Source organism: Lagenorhynchus albirostris, chromosome 8 (assembly GCF_949774975.1).
Source record: "Lagenorhynchus albirostris chromosome 8, mLagAlb1.1, whole genome shotgun sequence".
Classification (NCBI taxonomy): Eukaryota; Metazoa; Chordata; class Mammalia; order Artiodactyla; family Delphinidae; genus Lagenorhynchus; species Lagenorhynchus albirostris.
This window is the reverse complement of record NC_083102.1, coordinates 54,306,595-54,324,855: the sequence shown is the minus strand read 5'-3', so window position 1 is coordinate 54,324,855 and position 18,261 is coordinate 54,306,595. Positions and strand designations below refer to the sequence as shown.

Below are 18,261 nucleotides of genomic sequence, written 5' to 3'. Positions count from 1 at the left end.
AGCCATAAAAAGAATAGAATAATGCCATTTGCAGCAACGTAGATGCAACTAGAGATTATTCTACTAAGTGAAGTAAATCAGGAAGAGAAAGACAAATATCATATGATATCACTTATGTGTGAAATCTAAAATATTACACAAATGAACTTATCTACAAAACAAAAACAGACTCACAGACATAGAGAACAGACTTTTGGTTGCCAAGGAGGAGGGGGTTGGGGGATAGATGGTCTGGGAGTTTGGGATTAGCAGATTCAAACTATTATATATAGAACGGATAAACAAGGTCCTACTGTAAAGCACAGGGAACTATATTCAATATCCTGTTTTAAACCATAATGGAAAAGAATATGAAAAAGAATGTATATATATGTATAACTGAATCACTTTGTGTACAGTAGAAATTAACACAACATTGTAAATCAACTATACTTCAATAAAATAAATTTTTAAAAAATAAAGTCCATTTAAATGGAGGAAAAACACAGGTATGTTAACATACCTGGGAAAAGTTACATTATGATAACACAAAACAGAAAGAACGATATAATGAAATGTCATCAACATCCCTTTTGAATCCAAGAAAACTTCTGAATGGATGAGCAGGGATATTAAACAAGATTTAAATAATGACGCTAAGTGATATTTCATGATCCTAGAGAAGACAATTTGAAGTATCAACACTCCTTTTCAAAAGGGTTACTACATCTTTAAAATAATGAGTCATGGGGATTAACTTTAATTCACATGTTAATCAAATTATTTCTAACATGGAATGTTGATAATGTATTTGATACATTTTAAGACATGTACATTTTGATTTGGAATTTTAATGAAGCCCAGAAAAATTAGGTAGAAAAACAGCCCTTTCTTTGGTTCATATTGCAGCACAAATTATTATAAAAATATTCTTTAGTTTTCAGAGCTTCATGAAAGCAACTGCCTAAACTTTGCATTAAAACTGCTTATGTTAAAATTCAAAGGACCTTTCTAAAAGTAGATTGATACCTCACGTTAGACAATAAAGATATTTTTGCTAATAGAAATTATATTCTAAACCAAATATACAGTAAAATTGAATCCTACCGGTCAAAGCATGGTTAGTTATATCTAACATTTAATTTATAACTATGGCTTCCATGGTGAATTTTATAGGCTAACGATAAAAAATAGTTAAAGGTTTGTAATTTGGGGACTAACAGGCTTTTATTCAGAGACTTTATATTTATCACACAGACAGACTCTACTCTGCATCTGAAAGCAGTTGGTTTCTTTCTGTTTTCTACTATTCCCTACATGAATTCTGAGAGACACATTACAAACAAACTCTGCACTCACCATGGCCTCTGCAGTTACATCTCTGGTGTGTTCTGCAAATTAATCTAAAATGTGATTTACAATAATTCCTTTTTCAAATTAAGACAAGGAACAGCCTGGAGGAGGAAACTACCAACATTAGGAAGGTAACATTTTAGACCTCTGGTGGGAAAGAGACCTGTGTAATTTTACTTGATTAAAACCACAGAGCTGTTTAACTTGGTTCCTACATTAGGAAAGCCAGTAAAATAAGCCAAGACCTTAAATGCTTACATTACAGAGTTTGCACTGTCTCTTTTTTTCAGGGGCAAATTTAACCCAGCTGTCTTTCCATGTAGCAAGGCCCTGACCCCTAAAAATAGCAGAAGAATGGCTGGAAAATGTGGGTGACACAATCATCAACATCTTGCAAGAACTGCAGAAAGCTGCAATTCTACAGACTCATCTATTTTGTTTTCATCTCATTTACATGGAAAAATACCTTTAAGTTTTCATACTATCATGCTGCAAATGAACATTAACTTCTTGGTGAGCTTATTTATGCATTTACTTGTCACACTACGATAATTTTCTTTTAATGTGATCTCAACACATATCATAAAAGTGTGGCTCTCATCTACTTGAATTTCTAGAAGCCAGAATAAAAAAATTAGACCATAGGAAGGGATGGTATAGCCTTGATTATGGATTCAATTGACTGATTTTTATCCAACAGTGAATATCTGATCATCAGAAAGTAAGTTAATAATTTCAGAAATGTACAACATAAAAAAACAACTCTGAGAAGAATCTTAGACAGTATCTGTTCAATGCACTTATTTTTTAGTTGAGGAGTATAAGCTCAGAGGGGATAAATGACTTCCTGAAAGTCGTAAGCTAGTTATAGACAGAGCCAGGTCTCCTAATTCAAGGCTCAACACACTTTGATTTCAACAATAGTACAACCAGACAATCATTTAAGGTCTGCAGAGTAGGAACTTCAAATCTTATACATCTTTTCTACATGTTTACGTTCACTCAGTGATATTTATTTCTGCAGCTTTAGGCTATAAATATAATACCAAGCAGATATGTAGAGCCAATGTATAATAGCCTCAAAGCAATCCTGAGACTCCAACACCATCTGAAGTCATCTAATTCCATCTGCACTCTTGACTATGCCAGGCCAGGACAGCACTGATGAAGAGAAAATTAATTTGTAAACTGTTGGTTTGCTAAAGCGAATCAAGCAGAAATTAGTAAATTCACTAGTAATTAGTAAATTAGTGGGTCTTGGTCTTTACATTAATACTCAATTTTGTTATGCATATTGTTTCTTCATTCAACCAATATTTACTGAGCATCTCCTATGATCTAAACATAGCACAGACAACAGTGAGCAAGACAGGACTTCCCTGGTGGCCCAGTGGCTGAGACTCTGCGCTCCCAATGCAGAGGGCCTGGGTTCCATCCCTGGTCAGGGAAATAGATCCCCCATGCATACTGCAACTAAAGATCCCTCATGCTGCAATGAAGATCCCGCATGCCACAACTAAGACCCAGCACAGCCAAATAAACAAATAAATATAAGAGTGAGCAAGACAGGCCATGTCCCTGCCCTCATGGAATTTACAATCAAGTAGCAGAAGCAGAAAATTAACCAATAAACAAATGACAAAATAATTTTATTGTGCCATAAATGCTACTGAAGAAGTTGAACTGGGTGATCATGGTGGTAAAATTCTATTTTTGGAAAGGTGGCCTTTTTGAACAGGTAACATATGATCTATGATATGTGTGATGAGAAAGAGGCAGCCACGTGAGAAGCAGGAAGAACAGTATTCCAGGCAAAGGGAAAGGCTAAGTAAGAGGCTCTGATGTGGGAATGCGTTTGGCGTTTGGTTGTACTACAGTAGGCAAGGAGGAGCAAGGTAGTGAAGACATAGGCTGGGTAAGGGATTTGAAATAGTTTTTCCTAAAAATAATGTAAACACGAACCCTTTTTTAGAAATGAGTCTAAACACTACACAATTTTATTATCTTATTATACACAGGTGGGACAAACTTCTGCATTAAGAAAGCCATAGTGATTCTAAATCATGTGTAATTTACTTATTTTTAAATGCATATAGAAAACAAGTCTCAGGTAAGTGCTTAAATATGATTTTGTTTACAAGGAAAAAAAATAGTACAGCATTTTGACCACCTGGAATTCAGAACTGCATTCCGTTTAAACATGAATGGGTCTATGGATACATTATCATCTGGTTTACCTTGTCCAGCAGGTAAAATCTCCAAAGGACTAAGGCTGAAATCACTCATTACTACTGAATTAGTCAAATGACAAAATGTTCTTTAAATTATGTGATGCATTTTTTTGGTATTAGTGCAATCTATTTTCGTAGCACGAGTGTCATATTTGTCATATGTATAAAATACATAGAATGGTTAATAATTTCCTATAATTATTAAAATATAAATATATACAATGAACAATAATTTACTGGAAGATTAGGCAGGTCTGTAAGATAAAATATCTATGTATATAAATACAAAGATCCTGGGCCACCTGAAATTGAAGGATGTGGATCAAGCATCTGAATTCCAGTTTTGTGAGCAGCTACCGTCATATAATCAAGCCTGTGAGAATTTCTAACCCTCTCTGAAACTCATGTCTCTCTCAAAAGTATAGGTTACTATACATTACTAGGTTTAAGAGACAATGAAACAAGAATTTCTAAGCGTCTGGCACACAGAATAAACTCAATAAATTTTAGTGCTTCTCCCTCCCCCCATATATTTCCTCTAATAAAAACAGTAGCATCAATGATACAGGAATTATACTCATACAGATTTCATTTGTACCTCTGAATCAAAATTTTATGATATTTTTCACATAAGAGATATAGGTAGGACAAAGGAACTGCTGCTAAAGCTCTTTACACATCAAACCTGAATTAAGACCTAGTGTTTCTAATTGTTCTGTTGCCTGGAACCGTCCCATTTTGACTGTCTAGCTCCTCCACCTCAGACTGTGTTTCCTTCATCTCAGACACAAACACGTGCCCGACCGCAGTAAATCACAGCTAATCGCATGTCTTAAATTAAAAGACAAAAATGATGCACAATTGGGAGAAACTGTCAGTTGGTGAATGAGTCTCCCTCATTACACTTCGTGCACAGGATGCATGCCAAGTCTGTGTTCCAGGCAAGAAGGTTCAGTCTATGACACTGAGGTACAACCTTTGTGCAGAGCAGTCTGGTCCAAAGAATCAAATGCTTTAAAACACGCAACACTGTAATTGCAGCATATATGGAACATTCAATACAGGACTGTGCATAATCATGAACAATTAGAAGGAACCAAAATATTCACTGATGAGGGACTCAATAAAAAGACTAGGTCTTGGCTATTAAAGGAAAAATCTATGCTGTTACAAATGATTTTTTCATATTGAATAACAGGAGAAAATGTCCATGAAATATTCTTATGTGAAAACTGCTTACAAAACAATGTGTTTTTTTTTTCAGGATTATCTAATTGATGGAAGAAGCAAGAAAAGAGAGAGAGAAGGAGGAGAAAGACACTGGGAAAATATACAACAAAAATGTTAACATTTGTTATCTCTGAATTGGTCATACTTTCTAAATTTTCTAATTTTCTAAAAAAGTCTTTCTAAGTTGTTTAAAATTACACTTGAATTTATCTCTGAATCTATTGCAAAATGTCAGTTTTAAAGATCCATAAGAATCTTTTAAGGTGAACTTACCTATTATAATAAAAACGTCATCGTAAAATTAAAAAATAATCCCCCAGTAAGCACTTGGATACAATTCTATTATTTCCTTGGTTATACAGACAAAATAAACTTTGTAAAAATGTATTCTATAAATACACAAGAAAACCATGTTCAGCAAAATTAAACGTTCAATACAATAATTTATTCCAACATATACCTTATATTAACATACTAGAAAAAAATCATTATAAATTCTTACTAATTTAATAGTAATACCGACAAACTATAAAATATGTTCACAGCAAACCCAACAGCCTTGAATTTGAGGAACTGAAAATCTTCTCTCCTCCACCCACCTACTCTCCCATTATTTTCTACACTGTAATAGAAAGACTTTACATCTAGCCACCTAGTATTATTCTGATGCTAAAACCTGACAGCAAACAACATATACACACACACAAATAAGATGAGAACAAATAAAGTTTTGCAGTATATCACCAATCATGCTAACTTTTGTTTCATTTCAATTTTAGAAGAAAAGAATATAAAAAACCCAAGAGTAGAGTCATTCCAAAGATACTGAACAGTCTACTAACCTTGAAATAAGAAATAAACATTTCCTGCTCTCTTTTATTTCTCAGGGGCTGGGGTGGGAAAAGATAATCATATTTCGGTAAAAGCCCATCTCTCAACCTCAGGCGTCTTTGTGTCCCAAGGGTAATATTTCCATTCCATTCTTAATGGAACAAATTTCTAATCAGAATATGTATTCAGAAATAATTGAGGCAATGCAATGTCAACACATCATGCTGCCATCAGCGTTCCTGGTGCTGGGAATTGACTTGGCACACTCTGGTGTGACAGGGAGTCAGGGCAGTGCAGACACATCAGACATGATGATGAAGTGAGGGGAGCCAGCAAGGACAACACAACAGCTCTGCTCCTCTTTGGGTGCTTAAGTCAGTGTTGGATGAAAGCTTCTAAGCTGTAAGAGGCCAACCTTAAAACCTTTAAGGAAGGGATGACTTTTAATGGATCCAGGCCAGGACCTCAACTTTTAAATCAGCATCAGTGTCTACTTTTATAAAGTTTTTGAGAATTTTTCAAACAACAGTCACTTTCAGAAAGGTTAACACTGCCCCTAGATTTTTAAATTATTAAAATCTCAGGACAACATACACTACTGAATATATTTTGTGATGCTCTGAAACAGTCCCAAGGTTTAAATCCAGGCTTCTTCAAGTTTGACAATATATTGGTAGTTGTTGAAGCCGGGTGATGGGTAATGGGGCTCCTTATCGTATCCTTCTACTTTTGACTGTGCTTGACATTTTCATAATAGAAAATGGAAAAAATAGATTTCTTTCAATGTATTTTATATTCAAAATTTTACTGACTTTTCCTTTGGAAATATATGAGATCTGATTTGTGCTTATGATTATTTAATGCTTTAACAAGCAATGTGGATTTTTAAAAAATCTACCAAGCATGATGTTGATCATAAAAAAAATTTTTTTTTCGCTCCTGAAAAAATGTTACCAGGATCTGGAATGATAGAAGTGCACCTAAACAAATGCAGTGCCACCATCTGCCTGGCATTCTCACAGTGTGACAAAATAGACTGGTAATTAACTGCTTTCCTACCGAAATCTGCCAGCTTTAACTCCCCCGTGTCACTGATCAGAAGGTTCTGTGGTTTCAGGTCTCTGTGCAAAATATAACGCTGGTGGATGTAAGACAGCCCTCGCAGCAACTGAAATAAAAACAACTGAAAAAATAGGGAGACAAAAGTTAAAATCTGAACACAGACAAATGCCAGTTTCTACATACAGTCTGCCAAGTACTTGTGTTTAGTGAAAATGGGTACCCATCACTAAATTTCCTACCAAACTATTTAACCAGAATTTGCATAAGGGTATGGAAATTCCTAATTCATTAAGAAGTAAATCTGAAAATTTCTAACCTATTATGTCAACCCAGAGTGATACCTCCTCAGCCAGAAAGATCTATAATCCAATCTGTGTTCTATAAATTAAGCACAATGTAAAGAATCATTTTTTAAATAATATTTTATTTCTTCAGGTCTAAATTGATGCTTGAGACAGAGGAAAAAAAATCTATCCAGAATATTATAAAAAGAAGCAGAATTTTTTACTAAGTTTATGTAAATGTGCATGTATTCAATTCCATAGAAATGACATAAACATGGTACCCAAGGATTCACCCATTAACATGCTTTAAGGAATGGAAAGATAAGATGATTTCAAGTAATTAAAACAAAAACAGTCACATGGTCCAATTATTACTGGATTGTAATTATATTGCTTTTGCATATATGGCCATAGAGATTAGGCTGTTGCCTAAAGACAGACAGGTACCTTCACTAATTACAGAACAGACCCATCCTAAAGGGAAAGGAAACACAGAAAACAGAGAAATCAAGGATTCAAGAGCAATGGTTTTATAAGAAATAATTTTAAGAAGTGACTGATGGCCTTCCCTCTTTAGTTTCATATTGGATCCTATCAAATGTTCCCAATTTTGATAACAAAAAATGTGAGTCACTAGGCTTTCCAATATTTATAAAAATGTTTATAAAAAAGAGACTATCTTTAAACAATTTACTTGCCAAAATAATTCTAATTGACATAGTTTTTAAAAATCAATCTCCTAAAACAAAAATAAAAACAAAAGGTTTTTTTTTGCATGTGGGAGCTTCCCTAACTAGGGCACAAACCCGTATTCCCTGCATCGGCAGGCGGACTCCCAACCACTACGCCACCAGGGAAGCCCAAAACAAAAGGTTTTAAGTGCCATCAATACCGGAGTCTATGTAATCAGCTGGTAACAAAATGCAGTTTCAGGGAAATTTTAAATGAATTAGATGCCAAGTGTGGGCAGTATAAGGATTCCAGGATCTTCAAATGGAAAAGACTGGCAACTCCTTGAGGGCCCTGGAAGCTAGCATTTCTGGAATATTTTCCAACTAACTAGGGGCTCTGAAAGCCAAGTAAATTTTTTAGAGAGTGGATACCTTGAAATAGCAGTAGATGAATTCATTTCAAAATCTCTGTATGTGATAATATGCTGTGGAGCAGTGAAGGCCTCGGATCATTATTTCCAGAATCTAAGTACCAGAAACTAAAAACCTGTTCTGTGTTAGCCTGGATTAAATTACTGGCTCAAGAACCTCGGGAAGCAAATGTCTCCTGGACTCCTCTTTTCAATCCTTTCTGTGTAGCAGATGGAAAGACTTAACGCCATCACCAGCAGCTTCCAGCCTCGTTCCTCACTTCTAATACCCCCTGCATCCTGAAGCTGAAAGCTTACAATTTGTAAGAAAATCCATATCCCTTCAGTTTAGAAGGGAGAAAGGATGAGCAAATAAAGCCGCTTTGCGTTTTCAAAATCTTTTCATCAATCAATCAATCACAGAGGCAGACCACATAACAAACTTAATTTCAAAAATAAACTGATTTTGAAAAGAAAGTTTGCATTCTGCAAGGTGCTAGCAGAGACTTACCAGACTGCGATTATCTATTTAACCACAGCAACACATCTTAGTTGAACAAGCAATGACACGAAGTGCCAGCTGCCGTCCTATGCATCACAGAATACGAACTCATTTGATCTCTGTAATAATTTTAGTGGTGAAGGTACCACTATTAAATCTGTATTAGTGATGAGGAAACTGGGATCAGTTTAAGTGGCAGAGCCAGGACTCAAACCCAACAAGTTTGACTCCAAACTCCATGCCCTTAACCACTCTACTACAGGAATCTTGGCCAGAACACAAGTAGGGAGTGTTGATATAGCAGCTGCTTCCTCCAACTAACAGGATAAAGTCTGGGCATCTAACAGCATGGCCTTCGAGGTTGCTGAGCTGAGCCCTGATTCCAGCTGGGTGCCCAGGCATCATCACTCTACATTCCCTGACTCCAAGCAGTCTCACGCACGCCCATACGCAGAGCATACTGCTCTTCAGCCCTTTACCTTTGTTCTTACCTATTCTCTGACAGAAAAGCGCTGTCTCACCTTTGCCTGCTAATCTCCGCGTATTTCTTAGGTCTCTCCTCAAAAACCACGCCTCCCTGGAGGCTTTCCTGACCCTAGGCCTTCCCTCTCCCTACAGGTCTGTGGGAGGGGTTCCTCCTCTGTGCTCCTGGGGCAGCCGCTACATCTGTCTATTGCAGTTATGGTATTACCCTATCTCCCTCAGACTGTGTGCCTTAACTACCTTCCTAACCTGGGTCCACAGCTGACACTCATACACCAGTAATGTGACGACTGAACAGAATTTAGGCACAGCTGGACGAAGTAGATACAGAAATAACAGACGCCTGGAATGGGAGTCTCTAGAAGCTAAGGGTAGAAGTGGGTAGTCTCAAAGGGCTCTTCTTTTAATACCTTTACCAATTAGTGAAAATATATAATCCTCATGCTAATCCAGAAGCTATTCAAATAGGGTAGCGTATTAAAGAGGATTAAGAAAATCAGTGATAGGAAAGGATGCAACCACACGCTCCAACTACAGTTGTATACATGACAAACTAAGCCCCAAACAAGACAAGTAGAACCCCAAACATTGAGTTGGAGCCCCAAACAAATTTTTAAATCTTTGATCAATGCACAAAGTCAGAACAAATCCCCACAGAAAAAATTCATTCAGGATTTACTAAGTGCCAACCATGTGCCAGGTGCTGTCATGTAAGAGGGATGCAAAGATGAACAGGATATAAGATGTAGTCCCTGGACTCGAGGAACTCACAGCCCACTGGGTATGACAGACACATAAACAGATAACTACCACCTGAAGAGGTCTGCACTGTGACAGCAACGTGAACTGAGTGTACTGAAGGCACAGAGGAGGGAGGAAACTTGTCACTCTGAAAACAGAATTCATTACACATAAAATTTTAATAGGAAAACAAGCATTCACTAGATGCACAAGATGAAGTGATGTATTATATGACAAACCTCTTGCTGTTCTGAGGGAAAAAATTGAGGAGACCAAGCAAGCAGATCACTAAGAAGACAAATTAAGAAGAAAATTTTAAATAAATGAAAAGAAGACAATATATGAAATAGTAAAATTATCAATGCACCATCATAATAGTAATGGTGGCAAGGGGGCAACAGTATACTTCACTGAAACCATTAGTAAACTTGGTGTTTTAGAAGTAACATTTTAATGTGTTTAACAGAAAATATACTGCTAGCTAGGGGTGGGAAGGCCACAAGGAATTAGCACTGAGTTTAACAGAATGTCCCATGGAATATTCTTGGAAGTGTTTTGAGAAAGGCAAGTCTTGGGCATTTCTTCCTTTAGGCAAACAGGCAAGTATCTAACTCGCCCATGTAAATTTTTCAGAAAGCCACTTCACTTGGTTGTTGTATACATCACCACATAACAAGCTATATTTGATCTCTGTGAAAACCAGAGGATACTATGAAAACAAGAAGGACCACCAAAGAGGGGGCCACATGCAGAGAAAGAGTAAAAATCAGCTTTGCTACTCGCTAATAAAACTTGGTGAACATCAATGCAATCTCAGGTACTGAGAAAAAAGGAAGGGAGAGTAATACTAATTGAAGGCTTACACTCATTTAAAGGCTGTTTTAAGTAATTTTACATATATTTTATAATCCTGTATTTTTCCTTTTCTTTTAAACAAATGAGAAAACTAAAGTTCTAAAAGCATGAGAAACTTAAAGTCATCCAACCATCACACAGCACTTGTGAACTTTCCACTACACTTCATTATCTTAAATGAGGTTGATGCTTACTAAACGCATGGATGAATACAGTTATACACCCAATATAATCAAAGTGCTCTGATTAAGTGAACCCAAGTTTGTAAGCCTCAATTAGCATATTATGTAATGAGCATATGATTCCTGAATGTCTATTTTTGCTACTTAAAATCCTCTTAGAAATAAATAACATGGCAGAAGACAGCTTTATGTCCTGAAGCTGATAAACTAACATATTTTCATTTCTATCTTCTTATTTTTCTACTGTAGTAGCCATAAGGTCTTCCTAAGAATACCTTGTCCCCTCAGGATATTCTATTCAACTTTGTAAAAGGAGATATCTTCAAATCCTACAGTATGATCACTGAAGAGTTATACTCTAGTTCGAATATATTCACTTTTTGCAATAAGAATCCCCATGGGAAAATGCCTTAAATAGCAACGATACGATGAACAGGGACACTTTTACCAGCAGCAGATCTATCTATAGCCACGTTGTCTTGCCATCCCCCGCAGAAAGCAGCTCATATTCTCAGGGCCATGGCATATACTTCTTGGGAATATCCTTTAATACTCCTTCTATTCCCTTCTGAAACTCTTTAGACTTTAAGTAGGTAAAGAATATGAAGATAAGGCTTTTTATCAAAACATTTAGAGCAAGCTGGTAAAAAGCACACACACACATCATTGGACTTAATATATTTGTTACTCAATAGAATTATTGCCACTTGCAGTGAGCAACAAATTTTATACTCCTCCACCCCCGTCAAAGTCTAAAGATGTATGATCAGATGCTCTTTGTCTCAGTGCTTACAGTCATGAGATTCCATGAATGGTCTGAAATCCAGGCATTATTTAATAAATGTGGTTCCATTTAATATAAGACTAAGCACAGTGAACATCTTGCAGATTTTCCAGGCTTGGGTCAACTATCTTCAAGGGATGTCCACTGTCTCTTAGGGCTTATTAGAGTGATTAGCAATGCACCCTATGCCTTATGGCACAGCAGCAATTCTTACAAAGAGAGTTAGTTAAGCTACTTTTCTGTCACCTGGGGACCAAGTTTAAATCTTTGTATCTTAGGTTTTTCATCTTAAAAATGAGATTGTCTCAGATGCCCTTAATATTCATTCATGCTGTAAAACTGTATCCTTTCATTTTATGAATAACAGAAATAGAAGGGACTCTACAAATTGAGCAGCTGTAATAACTGCCATTTACTAAATACCAGTAAATTAATCCTTCCAACACTTCTGCTAGGCAGATACTATTATCTTTATTTCACAGATAGAGAAATAAAGGCTCAGAGAAACTAAATGAATTGGGAAAAGGGACCCACAGCAAGTGTAGTAGAGGTAGTAGAGATAGTTCCCATTTTTGTCTTGCTCTGACACCCACAATTTAAAATACTGCTACCCAAAAACCACGTATACTATTTGATTAAAGTAGTTACACATTGTGTGAATCCAAGGCTAGAAAATGTGACATTGGCAAATAAACCAAAGTTGTACATGGCTAATACATGCTTCAAATAATATGCTCCATGTTTAGCACCACATCATTTAAAACTCCACAGGATGCACAAACATTAAATTACTCATGCATCAAACTTTCTAGAAATGAAAAATAATTAGAAAATTTGAGTCCTCAAAATATCTACTGAATGTAAAAATACATTAAAATATGCATCAGATAATGATTTTACTGCAGTACTAGGTCTTCTTCAACTTTCAAAAGTATGATTCATTCCATTTAGTTGAGTTTCAAATTTGCAAATACCTAATGCAAATATCAAATCATAATTTGTAATACAATGTACATAATACATTCCCAAATAGTTTATATTTTACAAAACATCATTGCAATTTTATGTGTTGAATTTTTTAAAAAGAATACTAAGAAGGTTATATGGAGATATAAGGGAGATAGAAATAAAAGCCCAGATAGTAAAACATTATGGTATAATTTACAGTATTAAGTGTACTACTGGGATAGTGTAAGACACAAACATTCATGACAGGGCATCAGGTCATAGATGTGTCCTTTTTTGCCCTGTACTACAGATAGATCTGGGTCTTAGAAAATCTGAGTAGTAAGGACAGTTTGTCTTGCCACGTTTTGCCCTTTTTGAGTTCTTTCATTTAACTTTCTGCTTCTTCATTCTACTCCCTCATAAGTCTTAGATATGGAACATGTTCCACCATTTCTAAATAATGTAACAAAAATTTAATTTTCAATCTCTATGTTATTTATACATTAATATTCTATTCTTAAAGATGATAACTTTCTGGAAGGGAATAACTCAAAAAATAAGAGTTTCAAATACTTGGGCAAACTCTTGGGAAAAAGCTCTTGCACGCTTTCTGTGATCCTTAAGTTGGCCTCCCATTCCGCCCTCTCCTCCTGCCTCAATACAATGGTGGATATCAACAAGGTGTTGCTCTAGGCACCGAGATGCCCACAGTGAGCAAGTTGACTGGAGCCATGGGAACCAGAACTGGGATACTTACAAGGAGTCAAATGGGGATTGTAAAACAGATCTGTGTTTTGCCATGTTCCTTGAAAGAAGCACATTAGCTTCTTTAGTATGTTAATATATTATAATAATATGTAATATTATATAATAATATACAATATATTATAATACTTAGTATACTAATACTAAGTAGATTTCCAAGTTATTAGAGTTTGTATGTATGATGAAGAAAATGTGGAGGGCTGAGGATGAGAAACTTCCATTTAATAAACTTGGTCAGCAGCCTAAAATTAGTGTTAGAAATATTCCTTAGCTGAGTAGAAACAAGATGATCAAATTTAAGCTACTGGCTTTAATAGTTGCCCAACATAATTTTCCAAGAGAAAAACTGAAACACTTATTCCAAGGAATTCTAATAATATAATAATATTAAGTATACAACTGACCTTACTGATAGGCACTTTTTGGAACCAAAAAGAAATAGCATGAAATACAAATATTTGCTCAACTTCATTTGTGAATGTATGCAACACTCCCCCAACTACAGGCCATTCTTTTTACACACAATGAAAAGGAATAAATAGAATTTAAAATGGTTGTATTGCCTAAAGTAACACCTTAAACACTATCAACATGAACTGTCTTAATATCAGTTGATAAGGCCAATGCAACTTTTTTTTTTAAATTGAGAGACAGATGCAGACTGAAAAACTGACAAAGGTGATGAATCTTGAGTGTAAGACTCTTAGAGAAAGATCACTTCTGCAAGCTATACAATAGAGAAAAATATGTTTCATATGGAATGCAGTAAAGACTCTGAGTTTGATAGGTATGATCAATAAACCTCTCTCTCTCTCTGCATCTTCTTAGAGAGATCTCAAGTAACAGGGATTTATATATTAATGAGAAAATATCTATGAAATGTACTGGCTACTCACATGAAGGCTGAACTTGTCTAGGACTTTCAGAAAAATCCCCGAAAGTGTGTACATACTCTGTTACTCAGCTAATTTCCCCCCTGGGTCCTCATGTTTGTCTTGGAAAACATGCAAACAAAGGGGTCGAGTGCAAGATCCATCTTAAATGGGAGAGAGGCAAGGTGAATGGCTTGAAGCTTGAAATCCAGGAGGGTATCTGTCCTATTTCCACTGGATACCACCGCCCCTGCCCCACCAAGCTGGGTAATTCCATCTAACAAATAAAATATCACAGGGCATACTTCTAACGACTATCTGTATTTCATCTACCTTTGGGGTGATTTCTTTTCAATCTGGGTTTTAAAGCACCGCTAGGAAAGAGTGGGCTGTTCAGTTAGCTGCCTTGATTCCTTTGTCTGATTCAAATCATTAACAAGCACATCAGCAGATGATGCCAAGCATACAAAAGACATGTTCTAAACAACGGAACGCACGCCCCACATCTTAACCAGAAATTCACTACTCAGACCCTCTCTGAACATCCAACACAATATGAATTGACACATGAATTTCACTTTCTTTTACTGTTAATCCTTCACTGTCTAGATATGGAAAATCATTTTGTTATAACAAAAATAGGATGAAAAGGCTCAAAAGAAAACTGGACAGGTGCTGAGACTAGGTGTCAAATTTTTAAAACACTCTTGAATGGCTCCATGAAATAACCGTATTTCCCAAAATACAGAATAATGAAAGGCTCTATAATATTCACTGTAATGCATAGTAGGAAATCATTACCAGCTAAATGAGAGTTCCAACGCAAAATATGGAGAAAATCAGGTGTTATCTGATTTTCTATCTCAACATTAGATTTTCTATCTCAACATCTATCTCATTCAGGAATCAATTCTCAGTGCCATCTGTATGAGACAGTCTTAATTTGGCATAACATTATTCTGACTGTTATACACCTGCTTGTTCTTGGAAAAATAGCAATTTTTCAACCTTAATAATCCTCATATCTTTTTAATTAATATAGATATTGAGATAAAAAATAAAACTCAGCTTTATGTCCAAAGAATTTCAGATACTTCAGAGAACAAGGCAGATAATTCAGAATTACTTTATTTTGGATTACAGTTCTTTAAAAAAAAAGACAAATGTTTTTACAAAAAAATCTTCTAGAAAAGTCATTAAGATGACATGGCAATGAAGGTAATTACATAAAAACACAGGAAGACCCAATGTCATCATGGTAATAAGATTCAAGCACCTATATTTCTGGATATGAGCTGGAGACAGCATCAATTAATCTTCCTTTTCTTTAATGAACCTTAATTTTCAGTCTCTCATGCTTATCACTTTTTAAAGAACACATGAAAAGCTGAATGAAAGACGGAATTTAGACTGTTATGGTCATTTTTTAAAAAACTGATCAATCTGTAAGTCACTGAGAATTATAAAATGAAGAACTCCAATACAAGTCTGCCTTCAATTCAGCTACGACAGTCAAAACCCAAGAAAATTCATAGTGAATGGTTTGTAAAGGGGGCAAAAATGAACTACCTTCTGCCCCAAATTCTAACCAGTTTCCTACATACCAATTATCATGTTCTAACAACTGGTTGTTATACCTTTAATCATCATAAATATTTACAACAAGGCCAATGTCCTCAGGCTTTCGATTCAGGCTTTAAATTGTCCTCTAAGTAATTAACTGCTAAAATTACCCATTTGTCTAAAACTGATATAATACAGACCATTAGTTAATAGTGAATATTTATTTCAGAAGGCCATACTGAGAACAGACACATTTTGTGGGCAATTAAAGTAGCAAAGTGATTACAGCAATTTAGTTAACACTGACAATTTTTCTTATGAGTTTATTCCAGTGCTTACAAGGAATATACAGCACGAAAGATAAAACTTTAACAGATGTTTTGCTGGGATTTAATACAAAATTACCATAGACTAGCCTATGCTTTACTATGAAATCATGAGTTATGTACTCTTTCAATTGTTCTTTTCTTCCCCCTCATTCTTCAGTGATGCATCACCTTTGTAACACTTGCAAGTCTACCTGATTCACAGTAAAGAACAATCACCTCAATTCTCAGATGCGTGGCAACCCACCTTTTCACAATAAACAAGTATATATGAAATCTAAACAGATATGTACATTTTTATAATCCAAGATGAATGTTTAAAATATTTCCATATACTGTCATGCTGCATAGTGATGAAACCAAAAGTCAAAACTGTCAAATTTAGAAGCAAAAGGACTTGATCGCTATGTTTTCCTTCTGTTCACCATAATAAATATTCAGTATTTATTACATTCCTATCCTTTAATGATCCATGAACTATTTAACCAAGTGCAGAGCTTCAGAGTTATTACAAGAACATGCTCTTTTAAAGATAATTGCTTATCTCACCTGGTTTTCACATCTTACATTTATAGAGAACCATTACAAGGTCTTATTTTAGCTCAACTGTTGTTTTTTTTGGTTAATCAGCATCTAGCACAGCATTATGAACAGTTGTTAACTTAGTAAATATTATTCTTATGTTCTTCATTTTGCATTCATCGATTTAAGTGACAAGAAGTATCACCACATGAAAAAAAATGTTAATCCATCACACAGCAATACCCATGGGACATCTGTCACTATGTCATAGTCAGACTTCTTTGAGAATAATTTCACCTGCAGTGCAGATCCTAAACGTAACCCTGGAGGAGTGCACTGTCTCTAAGCAGACAAAACTGTGAAGAAAAGCCAGTGCATGATTAGCTGAGTGGCCTCCCATGGAAACCAACATGGTAATGAGGGCTGTCTGCTTTCATGCACTACAATTCAGATGCCAAAACACAGGCATTAACAAGATGCATTCTATTTTTGAACTTCCCATACCCTCAGAGAAGGTATAACTATTATCTTCAACGTGAAAATGATGAAAAACCTATGTGAATGAGTACATATAAAGTCAGGTAAACAGGCTAATTACTGTAATTTAATATATGAATCATGCAATGTAAGGAAAAGAACATTGGACAAAGAATCAAAATGCTCTTTGACAAGTTCTTAATCTCAATGATTCTGATCTTTATATAAAAGGTGGCAGCTGAAATGGATGACTGCTTTAGGATGCTAATCCTGGAATGAGCCTGGCTATAGCAGAATCACTTAAAGAAGTGTTTTTCTAACTACATCAACATGTAATATTGATTACATATTATATTTTATAATATTACATATTGATCATAATATTGTACTGTATTATAATCATGTAAATGTTATTTACAGCTGAGCCATTAAGTTTTATATGACTACTTTCTTCCCCTGCACAATAATTGTTTTTCCTGGTGTTAGTAACTATCTAGTTCTTTTGTTGGTTGGTTTGCTTGCCTTTGTTGAATTTTCTTTGTGGTTATCACTAATTCAACACCAAATTCTTCTTCCATCTTATAAATCTGCTCAAACACATTTGGTATTCTATCTAACCCTTTCACCTTCTTAGAAATCTCTCCTGGAGACTTCTGACCTGTGCCAATCAGACTGACTGGTTACCCTTTCAGCTCGATGCACAGTTGTTATCCTGGGATTCTTTTCATCATTGTCTTGAGGATATCCATCTCTCTTTTGTGGTAGCCTCTACTACCTGGTTTCCTTTTCTTTTCTGCTTTGGTTTATTCCCTGAGTTATAGTGCAGTACATCTTCAAGTAGCTTCCTGAGAAAAGATGCAAGGTATGCAAACTTTTCGACTCCTTGAACACCTGAAAATAATTATCCTACTCTCACACTTCATTGATAGTTTGTATAGAATTGTAGATTGGAAACAATTTTACATTGGAATTTTCAAGTTGTTGTCCCACTTCCATCTCCATTCCAGTGCTGCTGTTGAAGTTTAACACCACTGTAATTCTTGATCTTTAGTAGTAAACCTGTTCCCTTTCAGTAGGATCTTTCTTTGAAATCAGTGTTCTGAAAATTTGCAACAATAAATGTTATCATTTATCTATTATCATTAAATTGTTCTGGGCATTTAATGGACCCTCTTAATCTTGAAGTTCAC

General features: G+C 35.5%; 1 protein-coding gene across 1 annotated transcript in view; it reads right to left on the bottom strand.

The window, feature by feature from the left end:
• Positions 1–18,261, bottom strand: part of CDK14 (cyclin dependent kinase 14) — a 581,983-nt gene that overhangs the window by 275,424 nt on the left and 288,298 nt on the right. Inside the window, exon 8 of the mRNA XM_060157002.1 lies at positions 6,684–6,807. Within this exon, the coding sequence (XP_060012985.1) occupies positions 6,684–6,807 (124 nt within the window). The remainder of the gene's footprint in view (positions 1–6,683; positions 6,808–18,261) is intronic.